Source organism: Denticeps clupeoides, chromosome 2 (assembly GCF_900700375.1).
Source record: "Denticeps clupeoides chromosome 2, fDenClu1.1, whole genome shotgun sequence".
NCBI classification, from domain to species: domain Eukaryota; kingdom Metazoa; phylum Chordata; class Actinopteri; order Clupeiformes; family Denticipitidae; genus Denticeps; species Denticeps clupeoides.
The window spans coordinates 8,034,746-8,053,100 of NC_041708.1; the positions used below are offsets into that span (position 1 = coordinate 8,034,746).

Consider the following 18,355-nt stretch of genomic DNA (forward strand, 5'->3'; position numbering starts at 1 on the left):
ATTACACCTGAACAAAGGGTGAGTAGTCTGTTCCCCCACTTTAAGATACAGGCAACTAACAAACAGGCCTTTCATGTTTCTATCTGTAGATCCTGAAGAAATACTTTTTTATCATAGTTAACACTCCCTACACATGCTGCAGATTACTCAGTGCCACTCTGTCTCCTGGAGTGAAATTACCCACCCAGCTTCAGCCCTGTTTGCATTTCCCCAATCGGCAGATCTACTTCGGTATCAGCGCTGGCTAATAAGCTGAGACCTCGGCCGCCGCTGTTTGCTTTGAGCGTCTTGCCTCCTGTTTTCCACAGACAGGGCAGCTCATTAGCGCAACAGGGAGGACGGTTTAGGCATGAAATACAAGGTTTTGATTTATTTCTGTTGCCATGGAGCAGAAGTGCTCTGTTTCCAGGGGCTGTGATTACTTGCTGTGGGCTGAAGGTCTTCTGCTGATTTTTAAAATGTGTTTATCTAAAAGACATTTGAGAGAGAGGGTGTGATCGCTGAGCTCTCTTCCCTTCAGCATGGCATCGTTTCCTGCCTGGTCTCTTGACATGGCCCTTACAGTTACTGTAAAACCTGAACTTGCAATAAAAACACCACGGTATCTGGTTATAGAATCTACGCCGGCTGATGGAGAAACAACTTCCTGTGAAGTATCCAGGGAACCCAGAAGCAACATTTCTGATGTGTTTACTGACACAAGAAAATTGCGCTCAGACAGAACTGGCAAACTGTCGTCACTGGCTGCACTTATGCTTCAGAGCATGAAAGTTTTTTACGTTTTAAAATTCTGAAAGCATTACAAGGAGCAACTACTTTTATTCTTATAAAATATGGGGAGGCAGCATTTAGTGTCAATGGTCCCTGGTTTTGGAACACCCTGTCAAAATCCTTAGGGCACTATTTTCAAACTGGCAGTGCTGTACAACGCTGTGCACTAATCATGGGACTTGTTCATTAGTGTGAGGTCAAAAGTATCCTCAGGATTTACAGAAAAAGATCAAACACGAAATGACTGGTTGTTATCGGTATCTTGAACAGAAACTAACTAACATTGTTGGTGTATAATCATTTCTGTCATCAAAACTCAATCTTTAAACAGATATTAAAATGGGAGGAGCCTGATGATTGACAACTCTCACGCAAGCTACTTATTTATTCTGGGTGATTTAAACCTGTCCTGTCAAAACATCCACAAAGATCCACATTTTTGTCTTATTGTACTGAATTTGTGGCATTCATTGAAATGTATTGTAATTTATTTCGGTAAAGCACCTTGTACTGATGTCTTGCACAAAAGGCGCTGTAGAAATAGAATCTAATTGACTGATTAGTACATTTTTGATGGTATTAGTACATTTTCTGTCAGACATTTGGCTTCAGCTTTTTAAAAGTATTATTACAGCCTTTGAATTATGGGATAAGGTCTTTGCAAATTTCACTGGCATGCATTTTCCACATGTCCACTTGATTAATGCAGCATGATTTGGTCAGATGGCAAAGCATTGCTGTGCTGATCCAGATCTCAACATAACTTTAATGTCTTCATCCTCTCCAACACCATCACAACACCTGCTGCAGGAATATATTATGAATGTAGTTCATCTCTTCAGTAGAGCCAGAGACTTTGAAGCTCTTCTGGTTGCTTGTGATGGTTCAAGTTGTTACAGTTGTCCATTTAATTTGGGACCCATTTGTCGCCTACTGTGCCGAATTTCATTTTCAAGGGTTGTTCAAAGTAATGCATCCAATGGCAGGGTTACCGTAATGCCAGCAAATCACAAGAGAGAAAAAGAAAAAAAAAAGTTTACCCCTCATATGTGATGGCAACTCTGTAAGATATGGCCACCACCCCGGCCAACACCACACCAACTGGACTGGCTTTCCTTTAAAAAATAAAAAAAGAGAGAGAACAATTTTAAGGCAAGGGTTAGATGGTCTAGGAAGGAAATTACCGATCATCATACATTGACTTACATTCAAAACTATTTAGTTCATGGTTGCAGAGCGGGTCTGATGAATCAACATTTATCAGATCATCAAGGTCAGTGTCAATCAGCTCAATGGGACAAACCAATAACTTTCACTTCAAGAGATTTATCTTGTTTGCATGTTTTTCAGTAGCATGACTCATTTTGTCAGCCATAATTTACATACTCAAGCTATTTTTTAATTAATGCTATTTCTGGATCCCTTTAACATCTATCAAGGGACGACAGATGCAAATTAGCTGTTTGGGCTAACATTTGTGTCAATTAATGGACACTGTAGCCAAATAAATGAAGGGATTGTTTGTGAGATGATGAATTCACAAAAATATGGATGTGTGAAATGCAGTGTTGTTCATGCACAGTGCTAGACACTGAAGACCTAAAAAGAATCACAGTAACCCAGCACTAGCTGCTCTCAGTAGCCCAGCATCCACACAGACAAACCAGGGTCTAAGTGGATTTCAACAAATTATTGCTTATTAATCAGATTCCGTGTGACACGTAACCACATCCCTGACCCACTTCTGTCCCTACCAGCGGCGGGAAAGATGGGCTGAGTGAGTAAAAAGCTAGCCACACACCCTCCTGACCTGATGTGTCTAATGGCCGCATAGCAATTAAGCATGACTAATACTGCCACAGTTCATATAGAGATGTTCAGTGCAGAAGAACGGTCTTGCGCCAAACTGACACGTAGAGCTTCAGAAGAGCAAAACTGGGTCATGTCAGATATCGGGACTCAAAATCATCTACCTACAAAATCAGTCGACCTCACCTTGGCCAGCACAATGCAAGATGCTTCATCGGTCTTTGCACTCGCTGAATAAACTCCCATCATGATAACCCAGACGAGCCACCAATCAAGAGCATCTGAGTCAGCGGCTGAGCTCAAATAACAGCATGTGTTCTGTTGAGTGCCAGCCATGTGACTTCAAAGTGTTTAGCACTGAGCCACTTTCAGGCCTGGATTTGGAAGGGGACGCTAACAGATTGAAGCAAATCATGAAAATCTGAGATCTGTCTGAGGCAACGACATAAGAAAGGGAAGGCAGTCTACAATATCAACCGGGGTGCCGTGACACTACTGCCGCTTATAAGGTGACACTTGGCCCAGGGCGGGATATAATGTTTAGGTTCACATCTAACGTGTTTATAACATTACCTAAATTAAGTAAGAATTGATTTGCTTGAAGTGCATTGGGTGTGTAGGTGTCGCTTGAGATGTTCAGTAGTGTACGTCCTTACAAATGAGTAATTAGATTAAAAAAAAAAAAAAAAAGAAACATGATCTTTAATGGGGAGGGGTGGTAGTAGCGTAGTGGGTTGGGCAATCGCCCATGAACCAGAAAACCACAAAGTCACAAGTTGAAAACCCACTTACTACCATCGTGTCCCTGAGCAAGACACTTAACCCTGAGTGTCTCCAGGGGGAGACAATCATGCTTGGCCATATGATGCATTGATGGGTCATGGGTTTAAATCATCCAGAAACATCATTAAAGATCATGTTCTGAGAAACAGAAATAATAACTCACACCAACAAAAAGGGTAGTTGGATTCTCTTCTTCAAAATACAGATAGCTACCAAGAGCTGTTCTCCTACTTTAATTAAGCAAAAAGGTCAAATAAAGCAACTTAAACTAAACATAGCTACAATAAAAGCAGTCATAACTTTCTACTAAAGTGAACTGAGAAATGCAGCTTTTCCGAACTCCCTCCCCTCACCGGATTGTTGTGGGCCACCAAAACGGGAAAACCGCCACTGCACCAACAGAGCTTGCTTGGATGACCTCCAAGCAAGTGAATGAAAACAATCCAAACCAGCATGCCAAGTCTTCCACACCCCCTCCTACCCTCCCACTGTTTGATGACTACACTTTCCCGTAACCCCCCATAATTCCATGATGTCATTGCATCGTGTCTTCCTTCATTCGTCCTGGGCAATCCCAATAATTAAAGGTCCTCAAAGATCGGAGTTAAGAATTGTTTTAAACAGCGAGCTTGGATTACAAATGTGTGGCAGCAAGAACCTTGCTTGAGAGTGTCAGCGGTCAATCTGACCGAAAAACAAGCTCCAGGGGAAACTCTTTCCTTCACCAAACTCCCACCTGCTATCACACAATTAGGTCAGGAAGGCTGATTATGTAACCATGAAAAGGCCAGGGAACATAGAGAACCCCTCAAACATCTCGGTTCTGATGTGTACGGTACGTCCACCTCTCCAGGAGGAATCATATCAGCATGACATTCTTTTAGTGGGATCCAGGAGAAATGCTTACTAATGGCGAAGGCAGTGGCTTTTGGCTATTAATGCTCTTCATAGTAAAGTTGCAAATTATGCAAGATAGGTTCATATGCATCCTAATAGGCTAATCAATTTGCTAAATATTGTGCAAAACATGTATGGGTCTCCTTGCTTGCATATTAAGACCAGGGGCCCATAGGGGTCAAATTCACAAAGTATTCTATTGATTTCTCACACAGACAGGTCAGACACTGCCACATCCAAGAATAATTAAAAAGCACCCAAGGCTGAATGTTCTCCTTTAGTCCCATTTGTGCAGCCACTAGTCTGCAAATCCATGGAATGAGATTATATCTGATCTCAGATCTGCCCAGCACCTAACAATTTTCAAATCATTCCTCAAAACATTACACGTGCACATGTATGCATCATTTATTTATTTTTTTCCCCACATGTATAAATCCTTTACAGTCCTTGTTGCCTCTTTTCCCTATTATTGGTAAAGCACTTTGAACTGCCCTGTGTATAAAAAGTGCTGTATAAAATGACTGACTGGTGTCTACATATTAGAACTTGCCGTTTCCTCCCCTTACAACTATAAAAACAAGGATGCTTCAATTAAACCAGTCACCACATTGAACCTTGTTGACTCATATTACTGGTCCTACTTCAAATTTTTGGTGCTCATTTAGATGCAGTCATGGAACACCATGTGCTCAGTGTAGAATTATTACGGTTTTCAAAAGCAGTCTGCCCCAACCCATATTGGGTTGTCCATGTATGCATTTTGTAAAGATGAACCTTCTAACCATCAACACTCATGTTAACAGATTCACATCCTCGGATTATCAACTTCTCTTGTCATGCATGAATATTCATTCGCAATCCATTGCGTCAGAAGCTATGGCCCACCGAACCTAGACACGTCTAATTCACATGCCTCCCGCTGACTTTCAGTGGATGCAGAGAGCCTAAGACAAATTAAAACAGCAGTCAGTAGATTATTACATCCGGCCCTGTCTTCAGGGCCGTGGCGAACAAGCGTAGCTGCTCACACGAATAAATTCGGCAAAGCAAGATAACTGGTTGCAATTACAACAACTGGAAGTGCAAATGATGAATGGGTGAGGAGACAGTGGCTAGCACCAATGTCCCCCAAAAAAGGTAGAATAGCTGATAGCTGCACCTGAGGGGCCCCAGACAGAATCTGGGTTAATTACAGTCGAGAAACATCACCACAGAATTGAGCCAATCACAGTGACAATGGAGCCTGAAGTCATCTCAAGGGACTGCATTAAGATGGTCTAACCTATTCAATATAGTTTGAAGTAGTCACTGTTCCCATTGATGAATTATTATGAATCTAAATGATAAACATAATCTTTAAAATAAAAGTAGTGTGGTCTAATTCAAAGATTTGCATATTGCTTCTACAACAGTACCATTCAAAACAAAAACAGTAAATAAGTTAAATTGAAACTACTATAAACTAAATATGAAATAGAGCCCTATTTTCACTATGCAAGGGGTAAATACAAGGCACTGCACATCACAGGATCAAAATGACCAATTTGCACATTTAAATACACCCCCCCCACCCCCCCACCCCCCACATTCACCTTTTTGTCCATTGCATGAAGATGGAATTAGGAAGTTTTAACAATGGAGAATTTCTCATCTCACATTTCCAATCTCTCCCACTCGTGTCGAGTGAGAAATCCAGATATACAAACTAGGCTACTGTAACTCATTTTGGGCTGGTCTGCCACTAAGAACTCTCCAGCTGATCCAGAATGCTTCAGTATGCCTTCTTTTCATCCTTCTCAAATTCTCATTTACATTTCAATTTACAGCATTTACCAGACGCCCTTATCCAGAGCAACTTACAGTCAGTAGTTACAGGGACAGTCACCCTGGAGCAACTTAGGGTTAAGTGTCTTGCTCAGGGACACAATGGTAGTAAGTGGGATTTGAATCTGGGTCTTCTGGTTCATTGGCGAGTGTTTTACACACTGGGCTACTACCACCCTGGGCAATTCTCCCACACCACTCCACTGCTGCGTTCCCTCCACTGGCTTCATATTAAATTTAAAATACTGATGCATCCCTACAACTCCAAGGAAGGATCAGCAACCTCCTACATCGGATCTTACATCTCTCCTAGCTCTGCACCTCAATCTCTCCAATCCGGCAGCACTGCTCAACTCGTACCACCATCTCTCAAGGTACTCTCTTCTCTGTCAAACAGCTGGGTCACTTAACTAAAAACCTTCCTTTTTGGGAAATAATTAGATTTAAAAAGTCTGCTTAAGTCTATTTAATTCTAAGCTAACTTACAGATCGGGCCATAGTTTACCAAATTATGGATTTCTATAATGGACATTTTAAAGTACTCATGGAAGTCAGACAGCAACAGACTTGCATTAGTGAACACAGCAAACCACTGGACCTCTATAAAAAAAATAGGTACCTCTGTACATTTTATGCAGACATTCCGTTCACTATATTTCCAGCGACTAGTGATTTACAACACGAACAATGTCTGGACAGGAGTCTGTGCTCAGGTAGTAAAACCAAACCACAAATTTCTATGAGGGCCTTTACGGATCCCTAGGAGACGCAAAGAGGGGAAAGTGGGTTAATAGGATGGATATGCGTAGGTGGAGAACACCGTCTTCCAGTGTTTTAGGTGGGCAGCGTGGGTCTGGAAAGGACAGATTGTTATAAAAGGAGACAGATGGATTTGCTGGAGTCGGGAAGGCTATTCTGTTCCTCAGGATGCTGATTATACTGGATCTTATTTGGAGAAATTAAAAAAATCACTTCCCACTAAACAGCTAATCGAAGGTGAAGCAAGTTTCTGTATTCATCTGCTGTTTAAGTGGGCAGTTTGTGCTGCCCACATACTAAGCCTCTGTCTGGGGGCTTTATTTCTTCCTTGTAAGCCAGCGACGAAGGTGAAATTAGCATAGTGTACATTTCTGATAAAACCGCTTTGGGTGAAGTACGGCCAGTATCGTGGAGAAGCAAAACGTTGTCTAATGGCTGCTGTGGTCTCAGAAGCAATATACGAGGAAGTCTTTTCCTTGAGGGCAGGCATTCAAAGAAGAGAAAAACAGGCTCAGCCCTGGTACCGGTCAGCCTGATGAAGGCCGGGTATGATGACAGAACATCAAGACTGATAAAAAACAGGATGCAGGTCTGTTTCAGGGCACTGCATTCATCTGCGGGAACATTCATAGAAGATGAAAACACCAGCTGCGTAAATGATATTAAACAGACTTAATAACTCTCCATGATGAATAACAGAGTTTAATCAATTTACCACGAATTACAATTGCAAGTTTCATTCAGAAAAATAAATGGTATCCATCAGGAATCTTGTGCATCTTTGTGCTTGTGCATCTTTGGCAAACTTTCTGGAGCAGCATTAAATCATCAATCATCCTTATGGGCTCATCATTAAATATCATGTACTGGGTGAGAAAAATAATTACAGAAGTCTCTTTCAAAATAGAGCCTTATATCACATGGGACAATGTTCAATAGGGTGGTTGACGGGAAAAGAGGTTGATAGTTAAGATGGAACCAGAGACTCTCTCCATTCGTCGCTGCTTAGCAACAGATTAAGCCAGCCACCATCAGTTTACTTACTGTCTCCATGGAAACCACCAGACACACACACAGCACAATCCCCCCACCCCGTCTCTCAGGTCAGCAGAAGTCATAAGTAAGTCATGAGTTTGACGTCCCTCCTCAAGTGTCTCTCATGCAATTAACTCATGCTCTAAAATGAGAATTATCACTAATGAAAATCTTCAGCTAATAAAGTTGCTTTCATAAAAACGAGGACACATAAAAAACTGGAATAGACATTACCCCTCCATGTTGTGTTTTGAAGACAAAGGGCATCCAGAAATAGAATTATGTCTGTGTGGTGTGCATTAGCAGGTAATTACACGTGTTCTGCTGAGACTCTTGTGTCAGAGGCACCACTTTATCCAGTCAAATAAAAAATATATATGTATAAATGGCATCATAATCTAACTGTTTGCCTTTCAGCAGAGGAGATACAGCATCTTGTTAAAATGCAAGAAGAAATGGATGGAGCTGAACATGACTGAGCTTCTACACTTCAGTCCTACTAAAGATCTTCTACTGGAGATGCCTGTGAAGAGCATCCAGGAAGCTGCTCCATTCATACATGGGCCATAAATTGTGCATTATATTGTGGAGTGGGCAAGCTCTATTCTGTTTAGTCCCTGGTCTAACAAATTCAGATATTCCCGACAAGTTCAGGGCTGAAGAGCACGTCTGGAATGTTGCTATAGCAATGGCCAAGTATTATTGTGTCAATTGCTGTATTACTGTATACAAGATTTTAACTAATGTATTAATGTATATTTTGCAAAACATTGCCATTAAAATAGATAAAGACAAACGTCATTGCCATAAGTCATATATATCTTGAAACATCATTCCACAATCCAAATTAACACACACACACACACACACACTTACATTAAAGCAAGGCCCAGGTAGTTGGCCGTGCTGCCCCAGTACATTGGGTTCTCAATCATGTTGAAAGGAAAACCGGTCACCTTCTTTTCCATCAGAATTCCAAAGTAGTCACCTGGACACAAAAACAGAAAGGTGGATAAAACTGCATTGCATTATATGCCTTAAATCATGACTATATGTTCTCTGAAATTCCTGTGAAAATATGAAAAAAAAAAAAAAAAAAAAAAATCTAATTTACCACAAAATTGTTCAAATCCACTTATGACAAACCTGAAAAGCTTAACTTAATGATGACAGTGTTTCTTCCTATAACTTTGCGCAGGCCCGAGTAAAATGGAGGCATAGATCAGCAGCTGTAATTTCCATGACTTACAGGAACTATGTACTTCATGTTATACATTGTTATACATCACTTATTCAACATTCTTTTATGTTGTAGCCTTATTCCAAAATGGATTAAATTAAAATTTTCTCAGAATTCAACACACAGCACCCCATAATGACAAATTTATCAAATTTATCATTTATTTGAGCAAAGGCTGTGAATACTAATGTACATGTGATTTTACGTTTCTTATTTTTTTTGTTGATAAATTTGCAGAAACCTCAAGTACACTTTGTACACGTTGTCATTATGGGGTGTGTATAATTCCCGATAAAAAAATGCTTTTAATTAATTTTGGAATAACATAACAAAATGTGGAAAAAGTGATGTGCTGTGAATACTTTCCGGATGTGTGTGTGTGAGTGTGTGTTGTGATGAATATGATTCATCAAGTTTAACCAGTGTGTAGTGTTAATATGTCAGCTTCTGAAGGTTCAATTTTATACATGTTGACAATAAATGATGAATCAAGACTCATTACCCAGAAAACTGAGGTACAAGTGAAAAATTCACATCCTAAGCTGTGAGGTGGAACGGTGCGTTATGTCTCCGAGGTGAGAGGGCGTGTGCAGGATTTGGCAGAGCAGGTCGCAGATCTGGGACACTCAAAATGGGAACCAGAGCAGCTGCCACCAATATCAACGATACATAACCAGTCCCACGCAGTTCTATCCTGACCCATTTCCAAACACCCACCTGGGTATATTAGAAAGGCTTTTCAGCCTCACCCAGAATCCACTTTGTCCGTGGCTTTATTTCTCTTTTTCTCTGCGGCCATTTCTGTTTTTCTAAGGACGATGTGAATTATTTATGTTACATAACCACCCTGTCTGTACATTTTTGTGAATCTATGCATATATAAATGAAATCAACTCACAGGCCTTTAGGATTGGAAAAGCAGTTCATGCAAAGCAATCAGCGTTGGTCATGGCAACTAAACTGAATGCCAAATTGTGCATTACCATTCAACACCATTAATATCTATAAATTCTGACAACAGACTATACAGTTGCACATGTAACCCTGAAATGATTGACATTTTTTAAGCCACTGAGAGAAGCTTTTGGAAAGCACGAAGTAAAATAATAATGCGATAATCCAAATTATTATTGTTTTCATCTAAGCTTAGAACACACAGGGTACACAATCACATCATTACCACTTTTGGCAGTAGTAAAGTCACTAAGCATCATCTGTGAGGAGGGGAGTACGTGAATTCTAACATTTATTCCCATATAAAGGATTACGATTACGAGACCCTAACAGCACTGGCAAGAACAAGCACCCACCGAGAAATGTTCCAGTGAAACCCAGCGCCAGGAAGCTGCTGACAACGAAGAGTATCCCACCGCCTATCAGAGCCACGCCCGTGTAGAACACCTCCGGCCTGTCCATCAAAGCCCACTTTGGCTGGCCCTTCATTGCCACGGTGATGCTGGGGAGAAAAAAAAACATAGCGATATATCGGAACCACCCAGGATGAGAGGTGGATACAAAGAGGAAGGAAGCAAACAACAGCTCACAAAGGAGAGCTGTAGATGTGTCACGGACTGCGGATCTCGGCCTGGATTGATTCTCTCACTCAGTCATTTGGACATTGTGTCTTTGTGCCTTGAACTACATTCATGTGGTGAGAAGTGAGTATCCTTGAACAACCCACAGTCCAACACTGAGTACTGATCCTCCCCTAGCCAACGTGGGATATTTCTTCATTTTTACAACTAAGTTGTCAAAGTCCGGAAACCAAACAGCTTGACCTCAATTCTTTTTTTTTTTGTATCTTTTTATATTGCATTTTGAAGATCAGGGAAAAACACTCTTCTGAAAAAGTGTATCAATAATTAAAATTATTTGCTTCTAATCCCTTTGAACATATTAGGAAATACATCTAAATGGTGTAGTACCAAATGCTGGGGCTATACTGCGAAACATTTTGTCAAATCATGGCTCAGTGTTGTACTGAAGCCATCATGTAGCATGACCCCGCCCCTAACACTTCAATGCTATAAGTGTCAGTGGTTCTCCTGCACCATTTTCTATTATATTAGACGGTATGCAAGTTAAATTTATGCCTTCATCCCGCAAGTGCATCTTGGGTTCACAAAAATGGGACAAAATCTTGACGTCTGTCAGGTAGATCAGTATCAATAATCTGTGGTCCTCTGTACATGGCTGTACTGGTCCGATAACACAGATAATTAATCTGGCATCTGACACCTGAAAAAGCTCATTCAGTGGACACGCCCCCTTTGATTTATTAATTTAGCTATTTTTTTTTTTTTTTTATAAATCAAATTTGGCAAAAGGACTAAGACTCGGCACGATAAACTCAGAACATTTTTGTTACAGCGTCGCACAGCCTTTAAGATTCCACTTCTAACCCATTACACTAAATCATTCCTGGCTAAACAATCTTCAAAAAAGAACACAATTAGCCTTCAATGTTCCACCAAACCCGCAAACCCTTCAACTCAACCCAGAGTCTCCTTTTTTAACTCCCTAGACTCTATTAATCACAAAGTAAACCAGCGGCTTTCAGCTTTAATGGCACTCTCTATTCGTCACAGACTTTCAAAGTGACACATTAAGTGAAGTAACTCGTTTTAGCGCCATACTTTTATGAGTCAAGACCACCCCTGCACACTGTACACATCTGCTAATGAGAATCAGTCAGACGTCCCAGCATGCCGTTTGAAGTGTCACTGGCCCAGACATGTGGTCAACTACAAAAGCCGGGGACAGCTCACCACACCCCCCTCTAAACCAATTTCCTGCCATCCTCACACGGTCCTGCCAGTTGTGGAGGTGTGAACCTGGCATAACCACGACCCGAGAGCTACTTCTCGGATTGGCTTGTACGGCACAGGGAGTGATGTTTTACGTATGCAAACGTGTGAGCAAAGAAAATAAATTCTCTCCACCTGTGTGGGACGTTTAGGGGACATTTATTAAAATACTGTTTTTCTCCCTGTATGAAAAGCCACTGAATTCAGCAGTAAAACTGTTAAGTCATGAACTCAAGTCATTTAAATAAGGACTTGTTCTGAAATTTGTTCTGTAATTCATTCTGCTATGTTGAGATGGATTGTTGTATTTCAATGAATTATTGTGCGATTGAACAAATGTAACAATTTTTTTGTAGGTCAGTGTGGGCAAATGATGCTGAAAAACATTTCTCTCATCATCATTGTCATTCTACACAAACTCAGCCTACAGCTCATGCATATTCAAGCATCATCAGCATATCAGAACCAAGGCAGTGTGTCAGCTGGGAGAATTGGGTCAACAAATATGCGTACGAACAATTATTCATGTACTAATTAAGCTCACCTACACAATATGTTAATTGCAAATGGCTGCTGTTGTGGTTTTGCCTCCCTCCCCGAACCTCTAATATCCTAAAACTAATAGGCAGTCATGAGGTTTTTGGGCTTGATATTTTATACAGTACAGAAACACTGCACGTTCGTTTCGTAAACATGTTTTTGTCATAGTCATGCAACTCTAACAAACAGAAAAAGAAATCTGGTTCTGGGTTCATCTGGTGAACAGCCTTCTGGGATGAAGGTATCAACAAGGGACCAGTTTAGCAAATATTTAGCAGGGTACAACCTTACTTAAAGCATAGAAATCGCATAGAATAAAATAGAATAGAATAAGAGTAAACAATTACACGTCTGCTTGGTTATCCTCAATTTAGGCTTAGCTAGTTTGTAGAGAAGGCTGTAAGGGAATGTAGACCTAGTCTTGTTCCTTGCCCTGCTGCCATCCACTCTTCTTTCTGGATTTATCCCATGGAGCTGCTCGCCCCGCACAGCGTCATATCTGAGCTCTGTTCACTAAGCATAAATCTGTCCCCTCTGTCAGTTCTCTATAATTTAAAAAAGATAATGCACCACCCCCCCGGAGTAATGTCAGCATTTTGCATACGCGACTAAATGCTGTTATGATGTTCCGGGAGTGGCTCAGAACGAGCGTACAGCTTTGCTCTCTTTGGCCCAGTCCAGGATATGCTTCGATTTGAGGAGTCTGTTCAGAGACCTGATGCCTGACAGCTCAGGGAAAATAGTTGTACCACCTTGATTTTTTTCCCCTCCCAACACTATTGTCAATGATCACATTTTTTAAATAATTGATAGCAGCCTAATATTTACGCACAATATTTAACTCTAAAACACCATAACACTAAGTACAGTTTAACACTTGGCTTTTTTCAATGAAGCTGTACACAAACCGCAGGCCAGAAGTTTTGCTATGCAGGACTCATTGAAATGTTTTTACAGAAAAATCTACCAGCAAGTTTTCATCCGAACCCTCATGGCTTTACTCATTATTAGGCCATTAAGAGAGCTTACCATGAACTTATCTAATTCAGTGGGAGAAGGCTTTTTGGCAGCCGTTCCTCCGCAATCAGGTTTGGGAAACACTGATGAAATGGATGTTTATCAAAATGAGTCCTTGCCTTTGACTGCATCCTATCCATTTTTTTAAATACCTTTTTTCAAAACCCTCCCAGCACCTTTCCAAACCTGCAGAGTGAATGTCATTGTATGAAACATACATTTGACATGTCTTATTCAACAGCCAAAATGTGTTACTACACACGATGAAATGTTGAGCGTTACATTTGATTTTATATTTGTTGCATCACTTTAAAAGGGGGCAACGGCATGAATCCCCCAAACTGAATCATGGGTCTGTTGCTTTGCAGTGCTGGCAGAAGAAAAGAACATAAAAAAAAAAGTGATTACATTCATTATGCCTCCATTGATGTGCAAATTGTACCATTCCGGCCTGAGTGTCTTTCACACACTTGTCTCTGTAATAGTTTTAAATATTGTAGCTGAGGGAGTTATTTACTAAAATATAGAAAATGTAGCTCTCACATAGTTACATTTATATTTTTTATCTAAAGAATTTATATTGAAAATTCTATGACTGACCCAGCCCTTTTTAAGGGCGCCCCAGTTTTAAACACTTATTTTACATAAGAAATAGAGGAGGGGCACAGTTTGCAGGTGAGGGCTAAATGGCTGGATTACCTGCTTGTGTGAACTGAACACTTGTCCTGGTTTCTCTCTCTCTGACACATACACACACCCCAACACACAAGATATAAAACAGCAGAATTTTTTGGGAGACCCAGTTCACAACATTATGAAACCTGAGTGGGTTTTTTTGTTTAGTTATTTTGGTCCTCTGGAAGGTTGTCATAGTTCTACCACAGGACGTTGACATTTAATGAAATAATCTACTGTTCCCCCAGTCTTCCTTTGATGTGATGGGCCATTTGGGTGTCGCCATTATTTATTAAAAAAAAACAACAATCGGCATCAGCAGTGGTTTTTTTTTTGATGTTGCTCAGAAAGATCAGGTCACCCGGATCATTACGAGCCCCAGAAAGTAGGTCAAGACTGTGTGGTAGTGAAAATTTTATTTATGAGACCTCTGCTTGTGTGTAGTTCTACATCCACGTAACCCAGTTTATCCCAATTTATTCTCTGACCTTTTATTTACTTACTAACTTGCGCACATTCACACCGCACCTGTCCTTCCCAGGAAATGATTAGTATTACTATGTAGGCCTGAACGTCGTTTATACAGGCATCACCCCAAGAGCGCCATTCTATAGGGTGCAGCCTTTTGTGTTTAACTGATTAGTGCCATTTTTGCTATTTACATTGAAACATTTAATATTGACTGTGCTAGAGCTGATTTTTAGTTATTTTTTTTATTTCATGAAACGTGCAATTCCCAAAATGCTGCATGATTATGTTTAACACTGAAAACATGATCTGGAAAATAAACAAAAAAGAAAAAAAGAAAAGTATCTAATTCTACTTGCATCTAATTCTATTCATCTACTATATATACAGTACAGGCCAAAAGTCTGGACGCACCTTCTCATTCAATGTGTTTTCTTTATTTTCATGACCATTTACGTTGGTAGATTCTCACTGAAGGCATCAAAACTATGAATGAACACGTGTGGAGTTATGTACTTAACAAAAAAAGGTGAAATAACTAAAAACATGTTTTATATTCTAGTTTCTTCAAAATAGCCGCCCTTTGCTCTGATTACTGCTTTGCACACTCTTGGCATTCTCTCAATGTGCTTCAAGAGGTCGTCACCTGAAATGGTTTTCCAACAGTCTTGAAGGAGTTCCCAGAGGTGTTTAGCACTTGTTGGCTCCTTTGCCTTCACTTTGCCTTGGCTCCTTTGCCTTTGCCTGCGGTCCAGCTCACCCCAAACCATCTCGATTGGGTTCAGGTCCGGTGACTTTGGAGGCCAGGTCTCCACTTTTTGTTAAGTACATAACTCCACATGTGTTGATCCATAGTTTTGATGCCTTCAGTGAGAATCTATATTGCTGTATTACTTGCTATTTATGTTTTTAACCCTCAACGTACCAAAAACAACAAAACCTACTTAATGTGTTATTTTTTCTGGTTATATAGAGTTGCACAGTTTCTAATAAGAATTTACTGCATTGACACTCAAAACAGGCACTAAATGCTTTGCTATGTGTTAAGCATGGGGCTTGTGGTTTTTCTTTATTGTTCTTTTGAATAATGGATTAAAATGGTAGGATTCCGACTGATGTCCCTTACGTGCATCTTCCTCATTCTTTTTTGATGTATTTATTTACGTAAATCCTGAGGACGCCTCTGAGCTTACTCTAGTGAACAGACCCCATGCTTAGCACGTAATACTGTGCTTAGAGTCTGTTTGAAAATAGTGTCCATCAGGTTAAAATTGGGCAGTTTCCTATTTCTTAATCAACATCTACTCAACGAGTAACTTTTAAAAAAGCTTTATCATTTTAATCATTTGTTTATTACACTACTGCACTGCTTATTTCTGCAAAAGTTGGGGCGTAGCGGGTAAGGAAGTGGACCCGTAATCAGAAGGTTGCCGAACCACCCCGAATCCCTGAACCACCAAGGTGCCACTGAGGTGACACTGAGCAAACACCGTCCCCTCACACTGCTCCCCAGGTGCCTGACATGGCTGCCCACTGCTCAACAAGGGTGATGGTTAAAGCAGAGGACACATTTTGTTGTGTGCATCGTGTGTTTCACAATGACAATCACTTCATTTTCACTTCACTTATTATTATAACCCAGAGGAGGAGAGACTGTTTAATTATGATTAGTCTTTGATAATTTTTTTTTCAACATATTAGGTCATCAGGCTGGTCCCCAGAGACCTGATAATCAGGTTCTAATTCTCACCAATAGAATCATGTTTCAGTGTAAAGCTGCAGGTTCCCTTGAATTTCTCCCTGTTGCGTGAAAGCATCTACCTGACTCTGGGTAGCAAGCAGTGTCAGTGATCAATAATTCCTTCTTCTCCCATAACAAGAACCCTCAAACCCCCCATCCCGAGTTTTACGTCATATGGCTAACTGAATAAAAGGGCTGCCAGACTTGAGAGTTTTAAAATCTTCTGCGTCCAGCCTTCAAGCCTTTTGGCCTGGTGACGTCAAATCAGCTCTGGGAACAATCTTTGAAGACATCAGGTGCCAGATGCCCTTCTCCACCTCCCGCCCAGCAGCAGCAGCAACAGCAACATACATGTGTTTCTCCAGCTGTTTAGGAAACACGTGCAACATGGTGTGAGTAACCACTCTGGGCAGCAGCAAAACTGTGAATGCGTGCAGGATCTGGTGAAGAATTTTACGCTGTTTTTCAGTGTGTGTTTCTGATGCTTCTGCAGGAGTCGAGTGCTCCAAGTGGAGCTGTGTACAATGCCGGCATCACTCCCTGGCTCTATAGTGCATAATACAATGTTTTCAGAATTGCAGAATGCAGAATACAATGATGATATTATGGCAAAATGACCGTGGTCTGCACCTCTAGACCCGACATGCACAGTTTTTCTGTACATGATTTTGTTCATGTGGATGCAAATTACATTTCATTTTTTCTTACAATGGTACCTCATCTCCATTTAAATGTTTTCTATATTCTACTATTAAGTAAAATATGAGGTTTTGAGATTATTGCATAATGTTTTTATTTGCATTTTACATAAAATCCCATATTTGGAATTGGGGTTGTTACAAGATGTTCTTACACTGAACACATTTGAATAATACACTCCTCACTGCAGTAATCTAACATGGTAAACACACAGTTCGGTGAGAGGGGTAGAAGCTGTGGGTAAGACACCTGCCTACAAACCAGAAGACCACAAAGGCACAGGTTCAAACCCCACATACTACCGCTGTGTCCCCGAGCAAGAACGTTTAAGAAAGCTACATTTAAGACCTTTTTAAGACTTCTTTCATCAAATTAAAGATCTTGCATTGGCAGACCCTGTGAGAGATACATTGGCAGATAAAATACCACATTAATTGTATTTTTTATACATAAGTAATATATTATTGTTTGATATATGATTTTTGCCTGTCAATATTAACAGTAATACCTGTAAAGCAGTAAGCCACTAGGGGACAACTGCAATATTTTCAGTTTCTTACTGGAAGATTGAAGGCTTGTTTCATTTGATTTAGAATTTTTTTTTAATGTAGCATCATACAACTCTCCTCACTAAGCTATTCCTGATTCAATAATATCAGATGTATTTTAATATAAGAACTCTCAGAACACGTCCACCACTGAGTGCAGAACTGAGGCGTCTATAGCTCTTTGGAGGACCGGATGTGGCCACCACTTGACGATCACTGTCATACAGTCACAGCATTCGTGGTAGAATTTTTAATATCTTTAATATCTTTAAACTAGTAATTTTTAATTATATGAAAATCCAATTTAAGGATGTGCAGATACCACGATCTAAACACCGAGCAACACACAAATAAGCTTTACTTTACTTTATTTAGCAGACGCTTTTATCCAAAGCGACTTACAAGAGGCAATTCTCGTTCGATTTCCTTAGAATTTAGAGTTTACAAAACTAAGAGCCCTGATAAGGCCTAACTTGTCAGAAAAGAGCATGCTCGGAGATTGAGTGTGTACGCAGGTGCGTGTGTCACCAATGGTGGTAGTAGCCCAGTGTGATAAATGTAAATCTACTGGCCACCTCAGCATACTAACAATAAGTATTTTCAATAATTATACTCATTAACTCAAAGAAAGAAAGAAGGCGGTGAATTTACAACAGATTTAATGTCACATTGTGACATTGCAAAAATATTATACTCCAGAAAGACAGCCATCATGAGCAATTACCTCTTGGCTCTCGTG

At 40.3% G+C, this 18,355-nt stretch overlaps 1 protein-coding gene across 2 annotated transcripts in view; it reads right to left on the reverse strand.

Moving 5' to 3' along the window:
- pemt (phosphatidylethanolamine N-methyltransferase) overlaps positions 1–18,355 on the reverse strand; it is a 36,821-nt gene that overhangs the window by 5,034 nt on the left and 13,432 nt on the right. For both annotated transcript variants that reach the window (XM_028970789.1, XM_028970788.1), the window contains 3 exons: positions 10,432–10,577; positions 8,758–8,869; positions 1,812–1,886 (listed from right to left, as the gene is read on the reverse strand). In XM_028970789.1, coding sequence (XP_028826622.1) covers positions 1,812–1,886; positions 8,758–8,869; positions 10,432–10,577 — 333 coding nt within the window. The remainder of the gene's footprint in view (positions 1–1,811; positions 1,887–8,757; positions 8,870–10,431; positions 10,578–18,355) is intronic.